General features: G+C 35.3%; 1 protein-coding gene across 8 annotated transcripts; it reads left to right on the forward strand.

Annotated features, from left to right (window-relative positions):
* The first annotated feature begins 639 nt into the window (after positions 1 to 639).
* On the forward strand, positions 640 to 11,052 carry LOC148855321 (zinc finger protein 4-like). Of its 8 annotated transcripts, XR_016094913.1 has the most exons (4): positions 1,465 to 1,698; positions 1,838 to 1,903; positions 5,504 to 6,253; positions 9,922 to 11,052. XR_016094913.1 is itself a non-coding variant. In XM_088941288.1 (3 exons), exon 3 carries the CDS (start codon positions 10,028 to 10,030, stop codon positions 10,808 to 10,810), a length of 783 nt encoding a protein of 260 aa, XP_088797414.1. In that variant the 5' UTR covers positions 1,574 to 1,698; positions 1,838 to 1,903; positions 9,922 to 10,027; the 3' UTR covers positions 10,811 to 11,052. The 8 variants fall into 8 exon arrangements, 4 of the variants coding, with proteins under 4 accessions (XP_088797415.1, XP_088797412.1, XP_088797414.1 ...); XR_016094914.1 differs by lacking the exon at positions 1,838 to 1,903 and having other exon boundaries at positions 1,268 to 1,698; positions 5,601 to 6,253; XR_016094915.1 differs by lacking the exon at positions 1,838 to 1,903 and having other exon boundaries at positions 1,277 to 1,698; positions 6,115 to 6,253.
* The last annotated feature ends 4,439 nt before the right edge of the window (positions 11,053 to 15,491 follow it).

A 15,491-nucleotide genomic window follows, 5' to 3' on the forward strand; every position in this document is an offset into this window, starting at 1 on the left:
TCAAAGTTAATAAAACTGTGATTAATTAGCATGGAGGATATTGATGAATTTGTAAGGAACCCACATGCGCCCCACATATACATTCAACCGTGCATTGAGAATATCTTCTATATTTTAAATTCTAGTTATAGCTGGTTTAATGGGTATTTTTGGATCTGAAAAACAGGGACTAAAGACCCATAAAACAGGCCAATACCAAAATAAAAAAAAAAAAAAAGACCCATAAAAGTGGCACGATAGTAGGTCAAACAGTCAGACCATATGGGTCTGGGCCAATCTTAGAATATTGATTTCTTCCAAATCATGTACAAATTAATATGTTTAATCTCATAAAACCAACAGATCTTTCATAAAGGTTTTTTTCTTTTCCAGTCTTGGTTTGAGACAGAAAGGAACCAAAGCCCGTGAAGAATACAAAGAAGCATCCACGGTGAAACAAAAAAAAAAAAAAAAGTTACCAACCAAGAGAAAGGAACAAATGAAAACAGCAGGAGTATGTGAGGGCACGTGAAGTATCAGTTCTACATGAATCTGAACTCCTGAATTTCTACCAACAAAATAGAAAGAAAAAAAGAAACAAAGAAGACTCCACCCAATGTGAATGCTTTTCTTCTGGTTTTATTCCAAGATCCAAGAAAACAAAAACCTCATCTCCATGCGTTGAAAAGAAGCATGCTCTCTCTTATACTCTTTTTTAATCTTCTGTTCATAAAGCGCTCTGTCTCTTTCTCTCTCTCAATATATGTGTAAGTGACTTAAGTGTATATTTATTCATCTTTCGTACAATAATTTGGCCATTTGGGACATAATATATTATACTATGTGCATACAGTGCATTGTTCTTATTCTTCTCTTGTTTTAATTTTTTTTTCTTTTAATTTGTTTCACTTCTTTCTGGGAAGTAACAATAAATATGGGAATTCGGAATCAACACCCATCGCCATCTACTAACAACTAGAGCATAGGCTATGCGCCAATTCATAAATAAAGAATGCCTTTTGAGAGGACCAGAGAGAGAGAGATTTGAATTTTGGGTTTATAAATCCATCAGACATGCATGCAATGTATAGACATGAGATGGGTATGACGGGGAAATAATGGGCTGAGATGCCATGCATGAAAGATGGAATTGAAACTTGGAAAGGAGTCATGTGGAACTTGCAGGAATGATGATGGGTGAATCTGAGATAGAAATGGACCCATGCACCACTGAACTTATCTGAACACTTGGTCTACTCTTTAAAGCTTAAAGTGGAGAGAGGGAGAGGGGTATCTTTGGTAGGACAATAATGGGAGTAGCCTAGTACTTTTTTTCTTGTTTTCTCTCTCCCGCTATCTTTCCATCTCAATTTGTTGCAGTAGTTGCTGTTTGTTGTGGTTGAAGTGCCAAGATTCAACAAACAGTGAGTGTGGTGAATGTGTCCGCTTCTTTTTCTTAAATTATCCAACAGAACCTTTTTCTCTGACTTCCCTGACGTCCCACCATCGTCTCTCCCAACCTTTTCTTTCCCATAATTAAACATCACTACCACCCATCGAATTCTCCCTCTGCATATCATCTCATCGCCATTCTTTCCCTTTTTTATTTACTCTTCCCTGTGCAGCAAAATCAGAGAAACCCAGAAGCTGGTTTTGTCTTCTAATTAGCAACAGTCACACCCATATGGCACCACTGAAGATGTCTGCGACCTCAAAATAGTATGTACGAGAATCCCATTGTGTATCTTAGTTCTAGACTTTTTTTTTTCCTGATGTTGGAATTTGATGTTTTAGACTGGATTTCTGTTTCTTTATTTAAATTTTCCGGCGACGGTGAATGAAATGGCTGTTATATCAGTCACTGTCTGTTGATGTTTCTGGACTTGGGTTTACCTGGTTCGGTTCCCGTGGTTCCTGTGTCTCTGTAAGTTTTATTTTGTGGGTAGGATATATATTTTGTTGCTAATTTCTATGGTTTCTGTAATCCTTTTGTATATTTTTCTATCTATTAATGTTTCTGTGTTCTCTGTGTCCTTGACGTTTCTGGATATCTAGTTGATTACGGTAATCTGTTTCTACCATTTCTTCTTTCTAGAAGATTGAAGCTTTTCTGTTAATTGATGAAAATGAGGCCTGAATTGTTGAGAAGGACATGTCAAATGAGAGAAATATGATGTTTGGTTGCAAGTTTTATCAGTAGTTGAACCTGGTTTATTGCAGAATTGTTGATAGATCTCCATTTTCTTGGACTGTCTTCTATTTGCATATCATGTTTCTGTGGTTATTTTCAAATTTTTATGGTCTGAACACAGAATATCGAAGCTCATTTTCATTGATGCAAACTTTTATATATGGTAGTCTGAAACCACTTCCTAGAACTCCTCAGCTGGGTTCCTTTGTGGATGCCTTTTAAGAGCACCCTAGAAGTATGGTGAACAAGAGGCTGATGTGAAGTTGCAGGCTTGCACACTTTGTGTTGGATCTGTTGAAAATAATCAGTTTGGAAGGATTTGGTTGGTTTTAGAGTTCTTTTGTACTTTTTATTTTTACGGAAAAAGAAATATACAATCAGATAAAGTTTCTCCAAACAGAATTACAGAAACTTACTAATCTAGAAGACTCACTTTCTGGTTCAAACATGGTTGGAAATTAAATATCTTGGTTATTATCTTGGTGATTTTCCTGAGACAGAAATGTTTATCAAGATTCATATATAAGTTTTACTTGGGGAGATTAGGGATGGCTGAACCACAACATGATGGTTGGAATATGAAAAATAATCGTCTGTTCTCAATTTTGTAAATCAAATTTTAAAATCTCAATTGAAGGAAGTTTGAAAGAGAATCTTTTTTTTTTTCAATTTATAGAAAGATGCTATATACATGCCATATCTTTGTTTTTCAATATTCTTGTTCTGAGCTTCAAATAAATGGAGGAATTCCAATTGAAACATTCTTCATTGGGTTTTATCCTTTTCTATCATTTTTGTTGCTCATAGATAATTTCTCTGTTAAGTCAATTTGGAGTCCCTTGACTATATCTTCTAATTCTTGCTCACTGGGGTGATGCTAGTTATCTTCCCTTTGTTACTTGTTTGGTGAATGTCTATTGTCCATGAGCAGTTTTATGAGAAAAAAACACCATGCTGACGTTTACTAATGTTTTCTCATGAATGAAATCTAAAAGGTTTCCCAATTCTTCTTATAGTGGATAAGTAAAAAATCCTCCAACGTACTTAGCATGGTGAAATATTAACTATTGGCTAGAGAATTTTCATCAGTTCTTTCCATAGCAAAGGCATGTGTTGCAGAAATTGATGTCTTAAGATCTCAATATAACTTCATTAATTGCAAGCACCAGACATTTGTTGGAAATCATATGCATAAGCAACCCCTTTCTGAAGAATATCTTAATTAAAATCAAGCATAGAAATGAACCCTGCTTCTGACATAGTAGAGTACATTTATGCTATTTCGTTCTGGGTCCTTGCAGAGACAGGATAACTTTCAGTTTATTGCTTCTTGTTTATTGAGGCTTACCATGGAATTTAAAGCTTCTGACTTGGTGGTTTAACCATGGCCATGTCCTATGTCTTAACTTGTTTTTTAATCCTTATTACAATCTCAGAAAATCAACTTATTCTCTTTGAGCGTTCTCCTGTAACCTGCAGCACTGAATCTTCATGGTAAAGGCAAAGATAATATACACATGATGTGAGGGGAAGATAACATATCCTCAGAATTCCTTCTTCAATTATCATATAATCAACTCCATGCTCGCTATTCTTCCAGTTTTTGTCTACTTTGTGAATTGTGATAAACAGGTCTGTTGTGGCATGCCATGTAGCATCCAGAACAAATTATGGTCTTGACTTTTGTTGCACTAGTCCCAATTTATTCCATGCCAAAAGGGCTGCTACTAAAGCTGATCAATACATCCATTCTTACTTGGATCTTGCTAATATTTTATTTGGTTCATGTATATGCTAACACATATGTTCTTTTAACAATGTAACCAGAAGAATAACAGAAATTGGGAAAGTAGATTTAGATGGTTTGGAGATGTGCATAGAAGAACGCCCACTGAACCTATAAGGGGTGAAAACTGAAAGATGAGGATCTTAAAGAGCTAGGGAAAGTCTGAGAAGAGAATGGGTTGAGGTGGCAAGAAAAGATCTAAGGACTCACAAGTTAACAGAAAATATGGAAAAATGGGATTCTTGTAGCAGATTACGATATAGTTGGGATAAGACTTATGTTACTGATATCAACCTTATTCTCCTTGTTTTCTTGATATTCTTCATTCAAACTTATAGCATGCATGCTTTTGGTCTATATATTTTATATTGATATCTTGTATAGGGGCATTTATGTCTTTTTCCTTTCATTAACATAATCTAATAAGATATCATTAATGGTGGTCATAGGCCTAAATAGACCAACACCATTCTCCTTTCATTTTATTTCTTTCTTCATATTCCTCCTCTTTCTCTCTCATACTACACACACTCAAGTGCATCAAGAATAAGCTCCAATAAATCAACTTGGTAGCAGAATATCAAGTCTGAAACCCGAGGGAGTTTCTTCACCACCAATGGCCTGTTGATTTCATTAGGCTGTATGGATGAGCAATGGGACTAGGCACCCAACTTGGAATTGAAAGAAAATTTTCCAGTTGGTACCCATTAGTTTATGGAGATTTTTTTCTGTATAAATTAGTATTTTTCTAGGCTTGTTGTGAAAATAGTAGAAATTTACATGCTATTGGGCCAGAACTTTCTCTCAAGACAGAGTGATTGTATGAGGCATGGGGTGTTTGATTCATGATATTTTCTGATCAAAAGAATCTGGTTTGGCTTGATTTGGAGCAGCATTGATTTTTGGGCGTTTTTTTCTCATCCTATTTTACTACCCACCTTGCTTTCCCTTTTGACTGTTTTATCAATCCTAGAGGTGGTTGGCTATCTGCTGTTAGTTGTGATAGAGAACTTTGGCTAAGAGGATGTGTGGGTCCTCACAAGGTTTTTCTTTTCCAATATTCATCTAGACATGATAGATAAGTACTCTATCTGAGTTGTTATTGGGATACAGTGAAAGTGCACTCTTACCTGCTATTGATTGGTTTGAAATTTCTTGTTATTCATAAAGCATGGCCTTTCGCATTAATTCCATGGTTGATTCTATTTGGATATATCATAAAATAAATTACCTAACTTCCTAGAAAACATAGGAGTTCAAACTATCATAATGAAAATAGATGGAATCAACTATTTACAATGGTCCTAATTAACTAGAATAATTAATGGAGGCAAGGAAAAACTTGGCTACATTAATGGGAAGAATGGTCCTAATTAGCTAGAATAATTATTGGAGGCAAGGAAAAACTTGGCTACATTAATGGGAAGACCAAGGAACTTGATGAGGATATAACCTTGCTCATAGTAAGTGGGTGGGAGAAAATTCGATTAGTTCCCATTACTGAATTAGATGCAACCTAAATTAGCAATGCCTTTTTTATTCATCAGGACAACTGTGGAGTTCTGGAATGAAGCAAAGGAGGCATATCATAGGTGAAAAATTATTTCTTAAAAAAAGGTGAAGAATTATGCTTGTATTTTGCAGCTAAGCTAGGAAATCTCCCATCATCACTAAGTGGAGAGATCCTTGGCTGGTTATTTTGCATACTTGGATGCATTGGGAGTAGTTGGACTATTATGATCAAGAAAGGTGTTATTACTTACAAGAGAAATTTGGAGAGGACTCACATCTCAACCCACATTTTGAAATGGTGAAGGCACAAACTTTGAGTGGAGAAGAGCTCCCCATTCTAAACCAAGAATATGCTTAGGTTCAAAGTGAAGAAATTATAATGAACCCTTGGAGAGATCTGCACTCACTTCAATTCCTTATAAGGACAGCAAAAGAAAAGGGTACAAGGTTAACAAAGAGAAATTACAATGCACCCATTGTGGTAAAGGTGGGCATGGCAGGGATAATTGCTGGAAACTATGTGGACGTCTTGCTATGTTTAATAAGGGGAAGAACTCTACAGCCACTAATGTCTCTACTACTAATTCTTTTGCCATACCAACTGGTTCAGTTGAATCATTCTTATCTCTGGATGTCTTTTGCAAAGCACCTACATCTGGGGGCTCAAAGAGGTTAGCTGCCATTCTTGAGGAGGAGTTGGAGATGTTCTGAAAAGGTATCCAAACAAGAGAGCTCTACTACCTCAGCATTCATTGGGGCATATGTGGATTACCTTTTTATTCTTGGTATGTTCTACCTACAATTCATCTCGGATCCTTGATTCTGGTGCTTTAGATTGTATAATGGGTATTTTTTTGTTTTTTCTAGTTATTTTATTTGTTATGGTAGAAAAAAAAAATCTAGGGTTGCTGATGGTCTAGCTGAGCAAGTTAATTGGGTTAGAAGATCTGCCAACAGTTTGGCAGATGGTCTAGCTAAGCAAGGGGTACATAGACAGACTATATTTTGAGGAAATTTCTTGTTGTTCTGCTTTATTATTTTTAATGAAATCATTTTCTGTGTTACTTATCCAAAAAAAATAGCTAGGGTTGCTGATGGATTGCTTTCTCCCATTGTGATACTAGTGGCTTGTGGCTCTTGGATTCTTGCTGGCTTGATCCCTTGAAACCTTTTAAAGTTTCATATTTTTGAGTAATAATAAAAGTTCTAATCCATTTGAAATTATTCAATCTTTTTCTTATCAGTCTTTAGTTTTTACTATTTACCATTTGGACATTGTAATGTTGTTACTTATTTTGATGGTTGTATCCGATGTACTTGAGTTTATTTAATGAAATCCAGGGACGAAGTATACAACATATAAATTTTCACAAAATGGTGGATACACAATTTGAGAGGCTTTTAGAGGTTCTTTGTCCTAACCAACAATAGAGAAGACAAATAGAACTAAAAATAGGAATAACAAACAACAATAATTTAGCATGGTTCAGATTGGTCTATGGAATATGGGGAGATCAATTCACTGTTGAGATACCTGAATAAGATGCAAAAACTTGCAGCTTAGATCTCTCTCCCTCTCTCTCTCTCAACCCTAATCCAACACAGCTAATACCTAATTAAGCCAAAGATCAAATTATATCAAAATCAAAATTTACAAAATGGTTCTCTTGCTCCTATAAATACATAAAAGTTCCTAGATGTTTATCAACATTACAACTATTTCCCCATAATCTCTATCACCCTCCTAGAAAGAAAGCCTAGGTACAATCAAATACAATAACATATCTCTACATAAAAAACACAACCTTATGTCTCTACACTTTATTATGAGGGAGAGTTCATATTCATGACTGCATTTGTATTTCTCAGAGGCAGCTAATGTGATACTAAGGTACATGGAAGTTATCAATTGGAGAAGGTATCTTACTTCATATCCAGGGGCATCTTTTTATTAAGGCATATATAGATGCTAATTGGGTGGGATCCATTTTAGATTGTAGTCAGCTTCAAGTTGTTTAAAATTTTTGGGATGAAATTTGATTACTTGCTTCAGTTAAAAATAATCCATGGTTGCTAAGTCCAATGCAAAGTTAAAGTTCGGATATATGGCACATGGAGTATGTAAGGTATGGTGGCTAAAGATCTTGGAGAACTAAGGCCCCGTTTGGTTCGCGGGAATAAGGGTCTGGAATCAGAACCGGAATGGGCTATTCCGATTCCAACTGTTTGGTTGAGAGGAATCGGAATCTCATTCCCGTTCCTGCTGGAATGGCATTCCCCCATTTGAGGGAATGGTCATTCCCTGACCCTCCCTTGGGAATGAAATCCCATTCCTTCTCATTCCAATACTCATTCCCATTCCTGTCTGAACCAAACAGACAGACTATGGGAAAAGACCATTCCGATTCTGATTCCGAATGGAATCTAAGATTTTTCCTTTTTATATTATTATATGTACATTTTTGTAGGTCTCTGTTGAGTGTACACTTATTATTGCAAGGGTAGTTCAGTCATTTTTCTAATCAAGGGTTTAAGTGTAATTGTGTGATTTTCATTATCATCATCTAAGCCTTTCCCCAACTATCCCCAATTATATGAGGTTGGCTTCATGCCTGGAATTTAAAATGATATATGTATCTTTGTTATGTAGCATGTTTGATGTGATTACTATTGTTATGTGAGCTATATTAAGCTTAAGTTTCATTTTTCACTTGGGTGTCTTCCACAGTGGAATAAAACAATGATGTTGTAGAGAATTCTCTAATTGTGTTATTTCCTTTATGCTTTCTCCTCCCATATTTCAATACCTTACACCTAATCTGTAATTTAGAGCCAAAACTCCTTTTGTCAATCTCTTGAGAAAGCTTGTCTCCAAACTCCATACGTCATTTGCTTGCAACTAGATATTCCCTTTTTTTTTCTTTTTTTTTCTTTGGATAGATAAAGTGAAAATATTTATTAATGCAACTATTGCTACTACATTTTGGAAGCTCGACTTTTCTTTTCTTTAAAAAAAATTAATCTTGTAGAAAATGAATCTCTAATAACATCCCAAGAAATTAGCAACAAAGCATTGATTTTTTCTCTGAACCAACTAAAGACATTGGAAGTCCAAAAATGTTTCATTACCTTTCTTTACAAGAGTCTCCGTAAATATGGCTCTGTGGGATACTGAAATATAACTCCCAAGTTTGAATGAGTTTTAACTTCATTTTTTAATGGGTTTGTGAAACCTTAGTGAGGACTGAGGAGGGACAATAGGTAAGCATGGATCTCATGTTATTATAGTTTGGGATATTTTAGTTGCCAAACTCTATTTTGAAAATATCTATGGACACTATTACTTGTAAAGATGGGTCATGCAACATTCTTGTATAAATTTTTGGGCATTCTTCTTCTTTTAGTGGATGAGAACAACAGGCAAGAAGCAGAACATATAGACTAGTTTTATTTGAGTTCTTGATATCAGTATGTTGGGGAATATGTTAAGGCCATTTCTTATATGTCTACAAAACCCAAGAGTTCTAAATTTGGATCTAAAATAATTTTAACAATTAAAGTTCATTATCCAAATTTTCTTATGCAGAAACTTAATCCATTTGTTCTAAATCATCTGAAAATTGTAGACTTGTTCTTTTTTTTTTTTCTATGATTATAGATCAGCCATATAGTGATAGAAAATAAATGACCAGTATTAGTGATAGATCTCATTCACTTCTACTTATAATGAAGAACACGATAAAATGGTTCCTCCACTTTTACTTATAATATTTTTATTATAAAAACTAGCTTAAAGTTAAAGAGAATATGAGGCATAAGCCTCCTGTATAAAGTGTAATAGGGAGTATGCGCCTCCAGGCATTTTTTTAGCGCCATGCCTCCAGGCATACATCTCCAACGCCTTTCAAAACACAGAAGATTACTCAATATTTGCAATTATTGCTTATGGATGTTTTCTTATTCCTTTACTGGAAATTGCTGCTGCTGAATATTTTCTAATTCCTTCATTCACAATTCTTTCTTTTGGATATTTTCTCATTCCTGTAGAAGGATGTGATAGATGAGATGTTTTTAGCTTTGTGGTTATCTAAAGTAGGTCCATCAAGATATTGAAGATTATCCTTCCCTACAAACCAACATAAAGAAAAAGACATTTTTTTTTTCTATGTAGGGGTGGGCAATGCCACACCTATTTATAACCTGTATGTTCTTTCTATGTTCAAGTGTTAGCTTATCCTAACCAGAGTTAAACCTTGGTTCCGGTTTCAGATGGAAATTTTATAAGTTATACTAAACTTTGACCTTATTTGCGTTTTTGTTTCGGTTGTATCTTCTCCAATTTAGTTAATCCAGTTAAATCATTTGGTCCCCTACTTGGAGTTCCGTCTTTCCTTTTACAGTAAGCTTTCTTGCCTGGCATTACTGAATTATTCATTATCTCTCATAATTGCAGATGAAGAGCTAGAAACCATCAATTGTAGGTCAGGCCAATATTTCCTATACTAGACACTGCTCATCCAGCGAAAAACGAGTTCTTGATCTTTATTTTATGATCAAACATGAAAGCATCAAATTGTGAATTTGAAGCAGAGGCAGTGTCTGAAGATGAATCCGACATCAGCAGTCAAGTTGCTTCCAATATCTCCATCCATGGAGCTTCTCCAGAACCTTCCAAGGACACCACCATTTCCACCTGCCTCACAAATCTCATGAAGCTTGAACCTAATATGAGGCCCATTTCCCTCAATTTAAGCCTTAGCTTCAAAAATAGTGATAGTCATATGGGGGGCACAAAAGAGTCAGTGGGGCTCCCACTATCGAGCACCAGTGAGAGTAGCAATGAAGTTGCTCCTCACACTCCATCGACCTCCTTCCCTAGAGTTTTCTCTTGCAACTATTGTCAACGCAAGTTCTTCAGCTCACAGGCTTTGGGTGGGCACCAGAATGCACACAAGAGGGAGAGGACACTAGCAAAGAGAGCCTTGCGGATGGGAATCTTCTCAGAGAGGTATGCCAGCCTGGCATCCCTTCCCCTACATGGGTCAGCATTCCGGTCCCTTGGGATCAAAGCTCACTCAATGCACCATGGCATTGTAGCACCAGAGAGGCCCCCTGAGATTAAAACTGGTGCCAGGTTTGAACACAGCTACTTTGGGCCACCGATGCTCTTGGAAGATGATGATGCAGAGCTGTTTTGGCCTGGGAGTTTTCAACAAGTGCCTGAGGGAATTGGTTCCCATCCAGGTTTTGAATTGGCAGGAAGCTCATCTTTTAATTTCGTAGCAGTGGCTCCAGCACCAGAAGCAGATTCATCCCCACCAGATCTTACACTGAGACTTTAAGAGGTTCCTTTCTTTTTACATACAATTATTGCAGCATTGTTCTCTCTGTACAGTGAGATGTGCATGAGCTATGTGTGCATGCTTTTTCTTCATCTCTGGTTGATGTTTTATTATATGTTGTCATCACTGTATAAGAGTTCCTGAGGGGAAATTTCAGTGTCTGTGATTGTTATTATACTGATCAATGCTGTTTGTGTGGTGGAGATATGCAATCATCTTAATGCCCATAATGTGCTTTATCATCTTTTGTGTCTCAATTTCCTTCTGTTATATTCATTGCAACATTTTGATGATTGATTATAACCTTTTAGAGATGAAGCCAATATCTAGGCCTGAAAATGGAGGATCCTGATGTGGATGCAATGCAGGCTTGTGGCCTATTGGCTGCATTTGGATGATAATATCACATGGGTTGCACTTTCAGGTGGGAGATGTTTTACTAAGTATTTAATCCTGTGCCACCACACTCTTAATTGTACAGAAAAGCAATACCATGAGTGCATATCCCTAAAATCCTAGAGGAGATACAATCTGTAAGCCCATGTTGAAGGTTTTGGAGACCAAAGAACCAGTCTTTGGATAGGTTCACCACCCATGGGCAGGGCCATTTTGGTACTGTCAGTAGATGAGCATGGCAGTATTAAGGAAAAATATCCTTTTTTATGTGGTTAGAAACTAATCAAGATGAGATTGTTCAGGAGATTTCATACATTACCTTGCTGCTTGTACTGCATATATCAAAAAGATCACTCAAAGTTTGTCTTACATAAATGGGCAGCAGCATGTTCTGGTATAATCAGCTTAAGCAGGGCCTTTGAATAGGATTTTTCCACATCCTGTTTGGAATTTGCTCATTCGTTAGGGAGCAGGAGTTAGGTAGAACTGTGCTATCACACTTTGATATTTGGTAATAAAATCAATGTTGTATGATGTCCATGGATATTTTGATAACTGAACCACTCAGATAGCAATTAGATATGGATGGAACTTTATTCTGTTTTCACAAAGACATTTGTGAATTATCAAGAATCAACCTGGGGCTGGTACTAAGTAGTAACTTGTACCAGTACCCAGGACCAAATTAAAGTTTCTTTTCATTCAGATGAGTAGGGATTTGAATGAGATTTAGATTTAGATTTGTTACCTTGGTGTTAAGATTTTGTCAGAAGCCAAGTTATTGGTTGTGTTTGGTACCATTGTTGTTTGTACCTGAAACGTTTTTGGTTGACCAATACAAACTGGCGAGAGACAGAGAGATACGCGTTGTCACATCACAAATGACATTCGTTTCAGCTTGCTGTTTCTACCTGAAACGCCAATTTTGACATTTCCACAAACAACCTCTCACATATGCATTGTTAAGGAATGCCTGTTTCACCTATAAACAGCCTCAAATAACAATCCTATTCCAATTTGTATCGATCAACTTAAAATGCTTTAGGTAGAAATAACAATAGTACCAAACACAACTTTTGTTGGAACCAACCATCACATAAAACATCTTTTGTGTTATTTTGATCGGAAGTCTCTCATCAAGAAGCGTCAGCCCTTCTAAAATGGCTTAGTTGGAACTTTTAGTTCTTCACGGGCAGTAGGGCCCATAATGTTGCAAGCCTCTTTTTCATGGTCAAAAGAAGCGTCTCAAACTGGATTCAACCATGTCTGATTTAAAGTATTAGCAACTTTCTGATGACATTTGAGGTCAGGAGGCAGATTTTTCTGTTCTGGTTAACCAGTAGGTCAGCCCAATGCCTTTAAGAAAGAAGCAAAAAAAAAAAAAAAAAAAAAATCCTTGACAACATATGAAATTCAAAACCTTCCCCAAAACTCCTGATCCATACCCTCCCTAAAACCTGCAAGTGGTTGGGCTTTCAGAATTCAAACCCTCTCCACATATGAAAATGCAAGGCCTTCCCAACCCTACCCACTCCACATTTGAGGGTGGGACGGGTTGGGTCCATAACCTGGATCTAATTTCCTGTGATATATAAGTAATAAACAAGCAAAATAACATGAACCAACAATTTTCAATTATTTGATTGAAACATGTAGATAATATATAAATTATCAATTATCCTTCAAATAAGTTTCAAAACATTATTAAATTCAACACATAATATATAATATGCATTCTTCAGGATGTGTATTATGGGTTGTGTGGGGTTGGATTTAACCTAATACTATACCCTATTCATACCTGGGTTGTAAAATCTCAAAACTGGTCTCGTATCCATTTTTTCAAACAAAAAAAACCACCCCATCAAGACAAGTAGGATAGAAATTGCCATCCCTAGAGTCACACCAAAATCTCCCTAGCAACTAGGGAGTTTAAGTCCAATATGAGTATTGACATGATATGCTTGGTATCGGGCATATTGTATTGGTATCGATTGACAACGGTACGGGATATGCTACAAATAGATATATATCCCGCAAGTCGTTTGTATTGCACTGATATGAATGAGTATCGACCTGTATCATATTGTATCAGCTGGCACGCACTAGTACGGGGTGATATGCAGGAAACACCGCATCTCTCTATACTTCAATAAAAATGCACTTATGGCAACGATTCGAACTCAGGCCATTCGGATGCGTTTATCTTTCGCCACACTCTAAACCATCAAGCCAGACTTCATCTTGCGATGTTTAATAGAATAAAATAAATTTTATTAATTTTTTTGTGTCGACATACAATTTAAATAAAAAACACGTGTTTATATTTAACAATTCTAATTATTCCAAACAATAATATTCAAAATTAGTATATTATAAATTAATAGAACAAATAGCATATCAAGCCCATATTTATATAAAAAGATGGTTTTTTAATATCAATAAAATTATATAGATAAAATAATAATAATAAAATAATTATTTTAATATTTAAATTGCACATGATATGCATCTTAAAATTTTTATATATTTTTACAAATTATTAATTAATACCTTAATTTACACTAATAAGTAATAACAACATATTTATTATATTTATAAAAAATAAAAATATTGTTCACAAAATATTGAAGAATATAATATTAAATTGAATCTATCAAATCCACTAATCTACATTTATTTCAAAAAATGATTTTTTATCACAAATTATTTAAAGAAATAAAAATATTAACAATGGAACAATTATTTTAGTAATTAAAAATTATGAAATTGTATAGGATATGTATCTTAGAAATTTTAACAAATTTGATATACTTTAAGTTAATATTATATTTTTGTGAATTATTAATTGGTATTTTAATTTCCATTTAAGAATTTAATACTTAGTTGATTTTTTGTTAATGTTAAAAAAATAAAATAGTAAAATAAATAAATAACTGATATAATAATTAAAATATAATATGCACATGTGTTTACTGTCTTGGACCCTTGATTGATGCATTATAAATAAAATTATATGATATCTAGGCATCCTGATATATTAGTTGTAATATATTTTTTCATGTGCACCATTAAAATATACATTTTTTATGTATTTATATATTATTTGTGATTATTTTAGTCTTAAATGTAGTGCTGATAATGTATTTGTGGAATTTGTATGTATTTCCCTAATGTGTCTATCTGTTTTCATATTTTCCATTTGTATCCATGCATTTCCAAAGCATACCCGTATTTGTATCTATATCCGAATTCTACGATATGATACCTAATGCTGATACTTTAATCCTTAGATGGCATAAAATGCCCAACCATGGTTTGAATAAATAAATTTTATTTTTCTTGAAGAATCTGATTATTTAATCCAAAAACCTTCATTCATATTGACAACCCAATACAACCTTTATATCCTTTCATTGATAGGAATCAATAGATCAATCAATAGACTTAGGGCCTGTTTGGTGCGTCTTTCCGTGCTGTCTTTTGGCTGTTTACAAACCGGGCATGCCAATTTTTGGTCTATTCTTGTTTGGTTCGTAGAAGATCTAGCCGCCAAAATCCAGCGTGCTGAAAAGATGCGAGAAGCCCATTTTGGGCTGATTTCAGGAAGCTCCGAATGAAGTTTTTTGTGTCTTTCACATTTTATTCTTGCACGAAAATACATGAAAAGACATGTATCTACCAAACTAGCTTCGGACTACTCAAAACTACTAGAAGATCTTCCCAAAAAAACTTGTCAAATGGGCCCTTATTCCTACTGATCCACCTTCCAGCAATCTCTCTTTTCCATTAGGATGCTTCTTTTCCATATCCCTGATTATGCATCTTTTATTCTTGGGTTGTGTTTGGTTGAGACGTGTTGGTTAGGTGTTAGTGCTTTATACATTTTGTTGCTGTAAAGATGTGAAACCTCAAAAGTTCTGCTTTATCAGCTTTCGGTGTGCACCAGGAATCAAGATCCCTCTGCCCGAAATTCTGGATGAATCATTGCATCATTTGTTTGTGCATGAATTCGGCTTTACCAAACACGATTTGTTTCCCATTTTTTCAAGTTGGTGTAATGAATTGACCATGAAAAACATCCTTCCCAAAGACCTTGGGTAAGCCCAACTTGAACTCAATTTGGCCATGCAAAAAGCTTAGGTTGGGCTGTGTTTAGGGCTTGGGCCTAACTGATGAGATTTTGTCGGAGTTTGGGTTGTGGAAAAATGCTACCTTATTGGGTCAGTTACAGTCTTAGAGAAGCTCGCAACACAACCCTACCTATTTTTGCCATGTTCAGGAA

Source organism: Nelumbo lutea, chromosome 4, assembly GCF_056320005.1.
Source record: "Nelumbo lutea isolate HS-2025 chromosome 4, American lotus-T2T, whole genome shotgun sequence".
NCBI classification, from domain to species: domain Eukaryota; kingdom Viridiplantae; phylum Streptophyta; class Magnoliopsida; order Proteales; family Nelumbonaceae; genus Nelumbo; species Nelumbo lutea.